General features: G+C 40.6%; 1 protein-coding gene across 2 annotated transcripts in view; it reads right to left on the bottom strand.

Moving 5' to 3' along the window:
- Nucleotides 1-2,743: 2,743 nt before the first annotated feature.
- RASSF2 (Ras association domain family member 2) overlaps nt 2,744-12,486 on the bottom strand; it is a 79,921-nt gene continuing 70,178 nt past the window's right edge. For both annotated transcript variants that reach the window (XM_007476286.3, XM_007476285.3), the window contains exons 10-11: nt 11,374-11,471; nt 2,744-8,329 (exon numbers count right to left, since the gene is read on the bottom strand). In XM_007476286.3, coding sequence (XP_007476348.1) covers nt 8,260-8,329; nt 11,374-11,471 — 168 coding nt within the window. In that variant the 3' untranslated portion in view covers nt 2,744-8,259. The remainder of the gene's footprint in view (nt 8,330-11,373; nt 11,472-12,486) is intronic.

Genomic DNA, 12,486 nt, shown 5'->3' with positions numbered 1-12,486 from the left:
TAAGAAATAGTAAGCTAACTGATATTTTTTAAAACTTGGGAAGAACTACATGGGAAAATGAACATTGAAATGAGTAAAATCAAGACCACATTACACACAGCTACAGATTTACTACTTGAAGAATAACTTGTGAATGTTACCTCCAGAGAATGGACTGAAAAATGGAAATATAAAAGATATCATCTATATATACATATCTATCTCCCATATGATGCCTTCTATGATGCAGGAAGGGGGAAGGAGGTGCTGACACTTGTAAAATAAATTCTATTAATTAAAAATATATATACATATATACACATATAAAATAAAAGCTGTAAAAATGTCAACAGAGGGTTTACAAAGTGTTGCTAACTTGGAGAGAATCAAATACTGGCAGCACAACTACCAGAGGTGGAAGAAAAGTCTAAAAATCTAGTATAAACACTTCATTTTGAAGGGGAAGAAACTGAGATCCAGAGACAGGAAGTGCCTTGTTCAAGGTCATTTGAACAACTCTAATGAATAGCAGAGCCATGAGCTCAGGTCTAACACTCAGTGTGGTGTTCTTTCCATAATACTGAGTTGTTGATGAGAGCATGTATGTTACAGAGATGCTTAGCTTGCTGATTTTATTAGAGGTTTCCCTTAGGAATCTGAAGTTGTCGAAGAGTTCTTGGCACTCATTCTTTCCCATGAAGGGAAATATGGGTACCCAAGACATTTTCTCCATGAGAGCATCACTCACCAGCAAATACTGGCAGCCTTGGGACAAAATGGTGCACAAACTGACGATTGGTCATGTCACCACAATGGTTGGCAAGAAAGATGGAATCACAGAAAGCTTAAAAAAAAAGAAAACAAGTTAGAACAAATGGTTCACTGGAACTATTATTAATTCTCCACTACATAATATCCAGAGGCAGGTGTGCCAAAAGACTGCAGATGAATCACAGAATGGAAACTCATTAAAGTTGTCAACTCCATTCATGAAAGAGGATTGAGCCATTCAAGTGAGGTCATTTGACTGTCAAAGGGAACTCAACACTGATACAGAGAGTATGGGAGGAATGCCAGGTGGTAAGCCAAGGATTTGTCCTGAAGTCATATTTAAACAGCAAAAAGGAAATACAGAGTTTTTGTTTGTTTTATGGTTAAGGAAAACAACTAAAAACATTAAAGAATTAAGTAACTGTCTATGGATAAGTGGGGGAAGGTTTTTTTTCTTTTTTTCTGATGGACATAACACAAGAAATGGCCGTTTGATAGAGAGTGGTAGACCTAGATTGGTGTGTCTTGGTCTCAAATCCCAACACCTACAAACTGTGTGACCATGAGTCAGTCATTTTGGATACAGTGGAAAGTGTGCTGGAATTAAGTAGACCATCATGTCATCCACAAAGAGTGATAACTTGGTCTCCTCATTGCCAATTTTAATACCTTCAATTTCTTTTTCTTCTCTAATTGCTACTGCTAGTGTTTCTAGTACAATGTCAAATAATAGAGGTGATAATGGGCATCCTTGTTTCACTCCTGATCTTATTGGGAATGCATCTAGTTTATCCCCATTGCAGATGATATTAGTTGATGGTTTTAGATATATACTGTTTATTATTTTTAGGAACGACCCTTCTATTCCTATGCTTTCTAGTGTTTTTAATAGGAATGGGTGTTGCATTCTATGAAAGGCTTTTTCTGCATCTATTGAGATAATCATGTGGTTCTTGTTGGTTTGCTTGTTGATGTGGTCAATTATGTGGATGGTTTTCCTAATATTGAACCAGCCCTGCATCCCTGGTATAAATCCTACTTGATCATGGTGGATGACCCTTCTGATCACTTGCTGGAGTCTTTTTGCTAGTATCCTATTTAAGATTTTTGCATCTATATTCATTAGGGAGATTGGTCTATAATTTTCTTTCTCTGTTTTTGACCTGCCTGGTTTTGGAATCAGTACCATGTTTGTGTCATAAAAGGAATTTGGAAGAACTCCCTCTTTGCTTATTATGTCAAATAGTTTGTATAGTATTGGAGTTAGCTGTTCTCTGAATGTTTGGTAGAATTCACTGGTGAATCCATCAGGCCCTGGGGATTTTTTCTTAGGAAGTTCTTTGATGGCCTGTTGGATTTCTGTTTCTGATATGGGATTATTTAAGAAATCTATTTCTTCTTCTGTTAGTCTAGGCAGTTTGTATTTTTGTAGATATTCATCCATATCACCTAGGTTGGTATATTTATTGCCATATAGTTGGGCAAAGTAGTTTTTAATGATTGCCTTAAATTCCTCTTCGTTGGAGGTGAGATCCCCCTTTTCATCCTTGATGCTGTTAATTTGCCTTTCTTCTTTCCTTTTTTTAATTAGATTGACCAGTACTTTGTCTATTTTGTCTGTTTTTTCAAAGTACCAGCTTCTAGTCTTGTTTATTAGCTCAAGAGTTCTATCACTTTCGATTTTATTAATTTCTCCCTTAATTTTTAGGATCTCTAGTTTGGTTTTCTTCTGGGGATTTTTAATTTGCTCGTTCTCAAGTTTTTTGATTTGCATTTCCAATTCATTGTTCTCTGCCCTCCCTAATTTGTTAATACAGTATTTGAATTTTAAAACCAAGTTTCAATCCATTTAATGAATACCTCAGGACTCTGGGAGATCCAGGGGTTCTTCCCTAACAGAATAAAAAGTCATCCTCCCGTAGCTTCTCATGCTAACCACCCACCCCCAAAGTCCAACTCGTTATCAAACCAGAATCACACTGGGCCACTGAGGCATTCTCCACAAAGTGCTTTATTAAAACAAGACTAAATCATGTGCTTATGTGTTACATTAACATTCACTCTTTGTTCCCAACTGAGGCAATGTCAAATCTTGTGCTAAAATACAGAAAGTAAAATCAAAGCAATGTCACTTTATAAGTTTGGGCATCATCTTTGAGGGGCAAGTTACATACAGCTACATAAAAAAGACTTCACAAAGTTAAAAGGAGGAAGGAAAATCTTATCAATTACATGAGAGAAACCACTTCTAAGACAATTTTAGAAACACGAATGCCTGACGGTCCTGCTGGGAAGATTCCAGATTTGTGCTCACACACCTCTCCCCCACTTTACATCTCGTTTGCTTTACTTTCAGAGAAAAGGAAGTAACTCATTCAGTGTCACCACCTCCATGAATTATCTTCATTGCATCTGACCAAGCAAAGCTGCATAGAAAACCTTATTTAAAGCACTCACTTTCAATGAAGCTCTTTTCTTTTGTCAGAGACTTCAAAAAAAGTGACACTCTCTCCCCTTCACCAACCACTTTCCCACTCCCGGGAATCAGTGTCTGGTCATTGGGAAGCCCTGCCATGCTGCGCCATCATTCACAAATGGCACGTGTCTCCAAGGCTCTGGGATCTTTCCAGAAGGGAGCTATTCTCCATCCACTCCTGCACTCTCTGACCAGAGTCTTGATCCTCTGGCTCATTCTACCCACTCCACTGGAACTGTCAAGTCACAATGAGAAGATTAAGAAAATCCTTAATCCTTAAGAAAATTAACTTTGAGAACAGATTAGAATGTTTATGCCAAGAATGTTGTTTGCACTGATAGAACACAGTTTGAGTTACTAGGGCAAGAGTTTTGTTGTTGCTGCTGTTTGGTTGAGGAAAGGGAAAAAGATTTTCTCGTTGGCATCGAGGAGCCTTGGAGGAACAATTGTTCTCTCAGAGCCACGTTCTTAAAATGACTTAACAAACCAAACACCCCAGCCAAGTAACCCTTTCAGGGCCCCCAACCCTATTCCCCAGTATTTGTTCAATCTTAGTTGTCCACTGTTAACTAATGTGCACAAACTCCCCCTACACAAAGACAACTAATTCTGCTTTATGCTACCTGATCCCCTCAATGCCACCCCCACTGCCCCATTAAAAACTTGGTCATTCATGTCAAACCGCAGGCCCTCCCCTGTGACGTGAGCACAGATTAACACCATCATGTGCTTTTTCCCTCAACACCTGTGGAACTGGCCCCAGCCCCTGCTCTGCCATCCGAGCTCCAGATTTTATTCTTTTGATTTGATCAACCTATAAAACAAGCTGAATCCCTATTTTGAGAGAGAGAGGCAGACAGACAGACACAGAAAGAGAGACAGTGGAGAAAAAAGAGGGAGAAAAGAAATAAAGGGATTAAAAAAAAAACGACTTGCTTTTCATCTTAACCACATTTCAGGACTCCCAGCAAACAGCTGCAAAGCCCTACAAATCAGGTTAGCATTTCAAAGCATCAAAATCCACACGATACTGGTGGGAAAAGTTTAGGTCACCTTGCAGGACTCAAGACATCCCCCTTGCCATCTGTCAGTACCAAAGGCCCAATTTCCTATGGCCAGAACAAAATCGGGATGGAGCAAATGAAGTTTGTAGTACTGTGTTTATTCCTCTCTGCCTTTCATTTCAAGAAAGCCTATTTAGAATATTTGGGGAAATGGGAATGGGAAAGGGGAGATTTAGAATAACTTGGCCAACCAAAGGCTCTTTCTACAAGTCTCATTATCCTTCATAATGCTGCTGGTTGCACCTCAGGTTAAGACACAGAGATGCCAGATGGTCCCTAAGCCCGTCAGGAAATTCGATGATAAAACCACAAAGATGATTTTTTTTTCCCTAAAGGGAAAGGAGAGAAGGAGGAGACCCATCAGAGCTGGAGATTCTCATTTTGGATAATCATACTACATTCCAGGCAAATGGGTGAGAGCTGGGTGGCATAGTAGATAGATAGAGTGGACTTGGAGTTAGGGAAGCCCGAGTTCAAATTCTATCTCAGATCCTTATCAGCTGTTTGACTTTGGGAAGTCACCTCACTTCTTTCTGTCTCAGTTTCCTGCTTTGTAAAACAAGAATAATAGTAGCATCCACCTCCCAGGATTGTTGTTGTGAGGACCAAGAGATAATATATAAAAAGCCTTTTGTTAACCATGAAGTACAATATAAATGCTGGTTATTATAACATCTGTGGCAGTTTACAAATTAACTTTTGAATAACAATCTGCTTCTAATGGATCTCCCTACTTTGTTTTAATTAAAACGATGGCTAAAGGTTTAAAGTCTGGCAATTTTCTCTTTAAGAAACAAGTAACAATACTAGGGATTTCTCATCATTCCAATAATTCTGGTGAAAACTGATTCTGTGGAGAGGTCTTCTGCAGGAGGCACTAAATGACCTCAGTCCCTTCTGCTTCTAGGTCTATGATTCTTTGAGGAAGCCATGGTATAATGGAGAGATACCTCCAAAGGACAGAAGTCAAGTCCTAGCTCTGTTAGTTATTCTGTGTGACATCAGGCAAATCAGTTAACCCTCTCTGGGTCTCAGTTTGTTGTTATTGTTTAGCAGTGTCCAACTCTTTGTGAACCCATGAGTTTTCTTGGCAAGGATACCAGAGTGGTTTGCCATTTCATTCTCCTTTTTGCTCAGGCAATCAGAGGTTGGGTGACTTGCCTGGGGCCACATAGCTAGGAACTGGAACTCAGGTCTTCTTGACTCCAGACCCAGAGCCCTATCCATTGGGACACCAAGCTGCCTCCTGGGCTACAGAGGTTAAGTGACTCGCCCAAGGTCAAAAAGCTAGCAAGTGTCTGAGGCTGAATTTGAACTCCAGTCTTCCTGACTCTAGGGCCAGTGCTCATAAGCACAGAGCCACAGTCAACAAAAAGAGTGAGGTCAGGCTCATTGTGCTCCAAGGCTTGATCCTATCCTAAGTCCCGAGGTAACAACAAAAGTTCTAAACACAGAGGAGGTATCATTTTAAAATGTTGCCTTAGGAACACACAAATGACCTTATCCTTCTGGAAAAAGGCCAGGGAAGGATTTCCTTTTTATCACTAGAAGAAGGGGAGGGGGGAGGGGGGTAAGTCACCTGTCAATACTAATTAATGATTTTAAAAGAATGAAGCTTAAATCCTGAAACCTGTGGCCTCAGCTCAAAGCCCAAGTTGATCCCTGAGTGACAGGAGGCAAAACCATCTCTGGCTTCCTTCCTTTACTACACAAAGCAAATATGTTGCCCTCTACTTGGCGGGGAGGGGGGGGAGGTGGAGAATCCTGAAGGCCCCTCCTCACAAGAACATACTGTCCATTTAGCACAGAACAAGCTGTGGCTAAGAAACTGTGATATGGATAACACCCCACAAAGAAAATAGACCTCTGCTTTGCATGGAGATTAACCCTTGTCACTAAGCAGCAGGCTTTTCGCCAGTTTTAATAATGGAATGGAGGGGTGGGAGAAAGGACCCTGGATGACTAAAAAGAGTCCTTATTTGTTTATTATAAGCTCCTAGAAGATCTAAGGTACCACTTCACACCTTCTAGCATGGTACGTGTGCTAAACTTAGAGTCCAAGGATCTGGCTTCAAATCCTACATTGGTCATGGGAGCTTGGACAAGGTCACAATCTCTTTGGACCTCAGTCTCCTCATTAATGAAATGAGGGAATTGGACTTGATAGCCCTAACGGACACTCCTACTCTAAGTCTATAATTCTTTTAATCATCATAAGGGCAATTTCTCTAAGCTTGGTGACTTTGCATCCTATCTTGGTGGCGTAGGCACTGTTTATGATACCAGTGATCTCCAAAAAGGGCCTCAGATCTAGAAATTTCACAGAGGAACTGTGCTTAGTAGCACGCATCTTGTTCTAACCTCTTTATGTTCATGTGCACTCCTGAATAGTCTCCCTTATTTGCCTCATTATGGGTTTCAAGACCCTTCTAAAAACCCTGGTTAGAATCTAAAAGTTCTACTCAAGGAAATTAAACTTTGTCTCTAAAGCCCCTGCCCAGTTCTAACGTGAGCAAAGGAGCCTGGACTATTTTACAAGTCATGCTACTATCCCTTTGGAAACTTAAGAATTAGTGGAAGGTAGCATTTTACAGGAAACTGACAGTTCATGCTCTTAGTGAGAAGATAAGGATGTGCTGGTTTATTCTTGATTTACACAAAGACCCAGAAAATACTTTGGATTAATTGCAAGGAGAGATCATTATTTCCATATTAAGGGACACCACCATAATGCATTACATACATTTTTGTTTTCAGAAAGGTCAAACTTGCCCTTGTATAAATCAAAGACAACAAAGAAAACCAGAAATAGGGGTCACACCAATAATTGAATAGGGGCAACTGTATTACACATCTCTGTTTATCTCGGCTAAGTTCAGTCAGACACACTAGGAGTGCAGACACTGACTCGTTCCTTTCCAAAGGAATCCTGTAAAGGATGCTAGAGGTGATGGGTTCAAGGAACAAAATAAGACATTTTTCAGAACTAGCCAATATAGGAATTGGTTTTTCTTGACTCTGCTTATTTGTTACAAAGTTGTTGTTTTTTTAGTGGGGTGAGACTAGGAGGGACAGAAAAAATATTTTTAATTGAAAATTTTAAATTTAATTTAAAAGTTTGTTTCTTTGAGAAATCCTGCAAGAGTTTGTCCGTCAGTCAATTTTTGCATATCTATTAGGTCCTGATCTGAATTACTGTCATATTCAACAAGTAAGTGTGATGCCATGGAAAGAGGCATAGCTTTTGAGTCCTTAGACCTGGATTTTAATCCTGTTACTTGAGTGGCCTCAGTATTGCCCTCAGTGAGATAAAGAGACCAGATCATCTTTAAATGATGGTGACATCACTTAGAAAGAAAGCAACAGCAACCAGTGTCCCTGAACAACTAGTCCCTCTTCTAACTGAACTAATCCCTCAAGTGATGGATTATTTACTTGAGCCTGAATCTATCAGAATACACAATCTAAGTCTAAAGCAATCGCTTAGACTAGTTTCATGGCCAGTTGCTGGTGGTTTGGAATTTTTAAATTGCATGTGAAAATACTCTGAATCTTCAAAAAGACAATCCCCTCCCACCCCCACCAATCCCCACTTACACACACACAATCTCTCTCTCTTCTTCCACCTCTCCCAAACATACATTTAAGTGTCCTCTCCCCCAAATGCCTACACACATACACATACACACACACACATAAGAGCAAGTCCTCTAGACACCACAAATCAAAACTCTCTCCCAGAGACGGAAAAGAGGCAATGACTGAAGGGATCCAAGAGTCGTCTGCTGGTGTGTCTGCGTCCAGATCCAAGAAGAGGACGGTGACCTGGTAGAGGTTTTGTATCTAAAAAGTTCATAGTTGCAACAAGGGGTCCCTCCGGAGACCTCCATCCTTCTCCATTTCAGTATTTCTTCATGTAAACAAAGGCTTAAGACTCATCGATTTCCAGAAGTGCCATGATTGGACAGTTTAGATCGTGGCTGGGCTTTCGGCTATTTCCTCTAATCTCTGTTGGATCATTAATCGGAGCACTGTATATCTGGGGAAAGGAAAATGAAGCACTGGTAGTGAGCTCCCTGAAAAAAATGTAATTTCAACTAATTTTTAAAAAAACTCTTACCTCCTGTCCTAGAGCCAATATTCTAAGGAAAGAGAGCAGTAAGGGCTAAGTGACTGGGGTTGTGACTTGCCCAAGGTCACAGGGCTAGGTATCTGAGGCTAGATTTGAACCCGGGACCTCCCAATTCCAGGCCTGGCATTCTATCCACTATGCCACTTAGCTGCCCTTTTGAATGATTCTTAAGTCTCCAAGATCTAGTGGCATATTTTGAAATCATCCAGCCTCCTTTGCTAGGATCAGAACTAGAAAAGGAACCTTAGAAACAAAGTTTATTTCCATATATTGAAAAAAGAGTGCCAAATATGAGGTCTAAAGAGCCCTCAGGGTGAATCTTGCCTTTAACAATGACTTACTGGGAGGCTATGGACAAAATACTTCACTCTTTCTGAGCTCCAATTTCTCCATCTGTAAAATGAGAATAGCTATATTTGAACTGTCTGTTTCATAGGTGGTTGTGAGGAGGAAAATGCTTTATAAACCTTAAAGCACTGTGAAAAAAAAAGGCTCACCTAAACTCTCTTGGTCTTATTTTTTTTATCTGTAAAATAATAATAATAAAAACAGATAGCACACACATGCATATATCACTTTAGGGTACAAATATCTCTTCATCCTCACAACAATATTGGGAGGTAAATGCTATAATTACCCCGATTTTAGAGTTGAAGAAATTGAGGTAAACTGAAGCTAAGCAACTTGCCCAGCATCCCATAACTATTAAGCATCTTGGGCCACATTTGAATTCAGGTCTTCCTGACTCTGGAAAGTAAATTGGATATTTTTACCCATTTTTGTATCACAGTTCCCTATAGCTATTTGGAGAAGCCCATATCCTTCTTAGAATCCTATTTTTAAATGCATAAAATAAAATATGAGGATTACCAAGGAAACCATCTATGCTGGAATACAGTCAACAACAACAAAGACATTTTTAACTCTTAGAGCCAATACTATGGATTGGTTGTAAGGCAGAAGAGCAAGGCTTCCAAAAAGAGGTCCTGGACAACACTTGGAGAACCACCATTGGTCTAGGGCATCCCTTTGATGAAGACAACACTTTAAGATGTTAAAAACATGCCCTATTTCCATCAGTGTGGGTATCTATTCCCTCTCCCAATGCCATTATGGCAAATCAGTTGATCAATAGTCCTCTCTTAGTATCTCCTCTCTGACACACACTATCTAGGTACTACTAGGAACACTAGAATAAAAATTAATTAGTCCCTGCCCTTGAGAAGCCTATTTGTTTACTATCCCCACTAGAGCAAGATGGCACAGGGGATAGAACACTGGGCTTGGAATCAGGCAGATGCAGTTTCATGATCCAACCTCAGACATTTACTAACTCTGTGACCCTGGGCAAGTTACTTTACCCTGTTTGCCTCAATTCCTCACAGAGAAGGAAAAGGCAAACCCCTCCAGTATCTTTGCCAAGAAAACCCCAAAATGGTGTCCTGAAGAGTCGGGCACAACTGAAATGACTGAACAACAAGAGCTAAGCAGATATTTTTCAAGAGCTGCCATGACTTGAAAAAAAAAACATTTCTCTGTAGCTGGCAAGAGGATGAGCTCCTCACCCCTTTGATAACCTAGTCTTTGAGCAAACATATGGTCTGTGTCACAGGGCCCAAGATGAACCAGAAATAAACTAGGATGTTCCAGACAATCCAGTCTCACAGAGGTGACTCAGTCTTGGGAGGAATCAGCCCTGTTTGCTACTATGATCTTCATCCCAGCTTCTGCCTAACTGCTCATTAGGACAGCTTAACTCTTGGTTTCTGGAATTCCTGACTCAGCTGATATTCTCCCTTGTTCCCCTAAGATCTTTCTCCTCGTTACATTTTCCCTCACTCTCCCTTATTAATCATTCCAAGGAAAGAGACATTGCTGGGGGCTCACTTCCTTAATTAAAGCAGTCACAGACAAGAATGGACAAGAATATTTTTAGATGGGTACATGGGAGGCGGGAGGGGAAAATATATATTAAAAGCAGTCACTCATTTTTGACACAGATATATGCCAAAACCTGCATCCTTGGTCGGTGGCCCAGAAAATAAAGAAGGCCCATTTGAGAACCTGGAGGATTCAATGCTGGGCGGTAGAAGGGGAAGGGGAAGAAGAAGCAGCCCTAAGAAATTAAATGGGAGAATTTAAAATTAAGATGACACATGGGAGTTTTTGCATTTCAGTCTCTCCTCCCTGTCTGGAGATTCCAACTAGAGTTTGCAAAGGTCATCCATTACACAATTTAGATCTAAGAGACCCAGAGCCAAGAAGGTGCAGGGGCTAAAACTAAATAGACTAAAAACTAGCATAGGGTAGTGAAAAGGGTAGTGATCTCAGAGTCAGGAGATCTGAGTTCAAATTTGGGCTATGCTGTATTGCCCAGGAATTATTAAAAGAGCTGAAGGGGTTGGATGACCTCCAAAGTCCCTCCCAGCTCAAATCTATTATTTAGGATTCCAGGATCCTCTTGAGGAAGACCTTGAATACGCTGGAAAGATCTTCTGGGAAAGAAGCCAGGGACCCCCCTTGCACAGTCTGAGAAGACATGGTTGGGTTATGAAAGGAACATCTGCATACAAAGGGCACAAAGAGTGAGGGAAAAAAGCCTGTGTTTACTAGCTATGTGAACCTTGGCAAGTCACTTAATTTCTTTCTGCTTCAGCTTTCCCATCCATAAAATAAGGATTATAACAAAAGAGCCACCTCCCAAAATTCTTATGGGAAAAGTACTTGGCAAACTTCAACTAATATAATAATGAAAATTATTCTATAATTATGCCTAATTATAACCATGTTATAATATGATGATAATAAGTCTCCATGGGTGTGTTTTTCCTGTTGAGGACTGTCCTCAGACACCTCTATGCCTTTGTCACCTTTAGCACCTACTCTGGAATATATGGCCACAAGGAACAGAGTCAAAGCAGGCTATCATCCTGGAGGATCCAGGCACTCACTTTCGCATTAGTTTCTTCACTTCCCGGTCTTCTTCCTCTTTGAGTTTTTGAATGAAGCTCTTCAGGACTGGCATTTCAAATTTTATGTACTGGGCCACCTGTGTGGAGGGGTCAGAGACAAAGCAAGAAAGTCAGGGTAGGAAAGATGAGAGGGGATAGAAGGGGAGGAGGAGATAAGTCTGACAAGGAAAACTTCTCAGTTGACACATTAGCCCTAGGCTCCCCTCTGCCAACTTCCTCCCAGGACTTAAGCAAATTGCCTTAGCCTTCCTAATCCTCTTAGCACCTCTAAAAAAGCTGATTCAAGCTACTGCCCCTCCATTAAGCTGTCACAGACTCATTTTGTACCTTGTTTCCCTTCTGACTCTTTGACTCTAAAATGAAACCTCTTCATCCCACTCTTGCTCCCTGGGCTTTACAATCTTTGTTAAAATACAAACAAAGAGGGGGCAGCTGGGTAGCTCAGTGGATTGAGAGCCAGGCCTAGAGACAGGAGGTCCTGGGTTCAAATTTGGCCTCAGACACTTCTCAGTTGGGTGACCCTGTGCAAGTCACTTAACCCCCATTGCCTAGCCCTTATCACTCTTCTGCCTTAGAACCAATACACAGTATTGATTCCAAGAGGGAAGGTAAGGGTTTTTTAAAAAATAAATAAAAATAAAACACAAAGAGATAGCTATTCACATTAAGGAAACACTATGCCCCTCAAGCAGGTATGGCATAAGGGATGTGGGAAGGGGCAGTTAGGTGGCATATTGAATAGAGAGTCAGGCCTGTAGTCAGGAGGACCTGGGTTTAATCTGGCCTCAGATACCTCCTAGCTGCATGACCCTGGGCAAGTCACTTAACCCTCTTTGCCTAGCCCTTGTGCATTTTTGTCCCAGAGTTGATAGTAGAATTGAAAGTGAGGGTTTAAAAAAATTAAAAATTAAAAAAAGACAAGGAACATGGGACAACCCAATCATGTCCAAGTTCCCAGGAAGAATTCTAACACTTTGAAAGATCTATGATTTCCCATACAATTTAGAGATAGAAAGGATTTTAGAAATCATCCAGTTCAACCCCTTGATTTTATAGATGAGCAAAATGAGTCCTAAGGAGGGGAAGGAACTT

This window comes from Monodelphis domestica, chromosome 1 (assembly GCF_027887165.1).
Source record: "Monodelphis domestica isolate mMonDom1 chromosome 1, mMonDom1.pri, whole genome shotgun sequence".
Taxonomy (NCBI): Eukaryota; Metazoa; Chordata; class Mammalia; order Didelphimorphia; family Didelphidae; genus Monodelphis; species Monodelphis domestica.
This window is presented reverse-complemented; position numbering and strand designations above follow the sequence as displayed.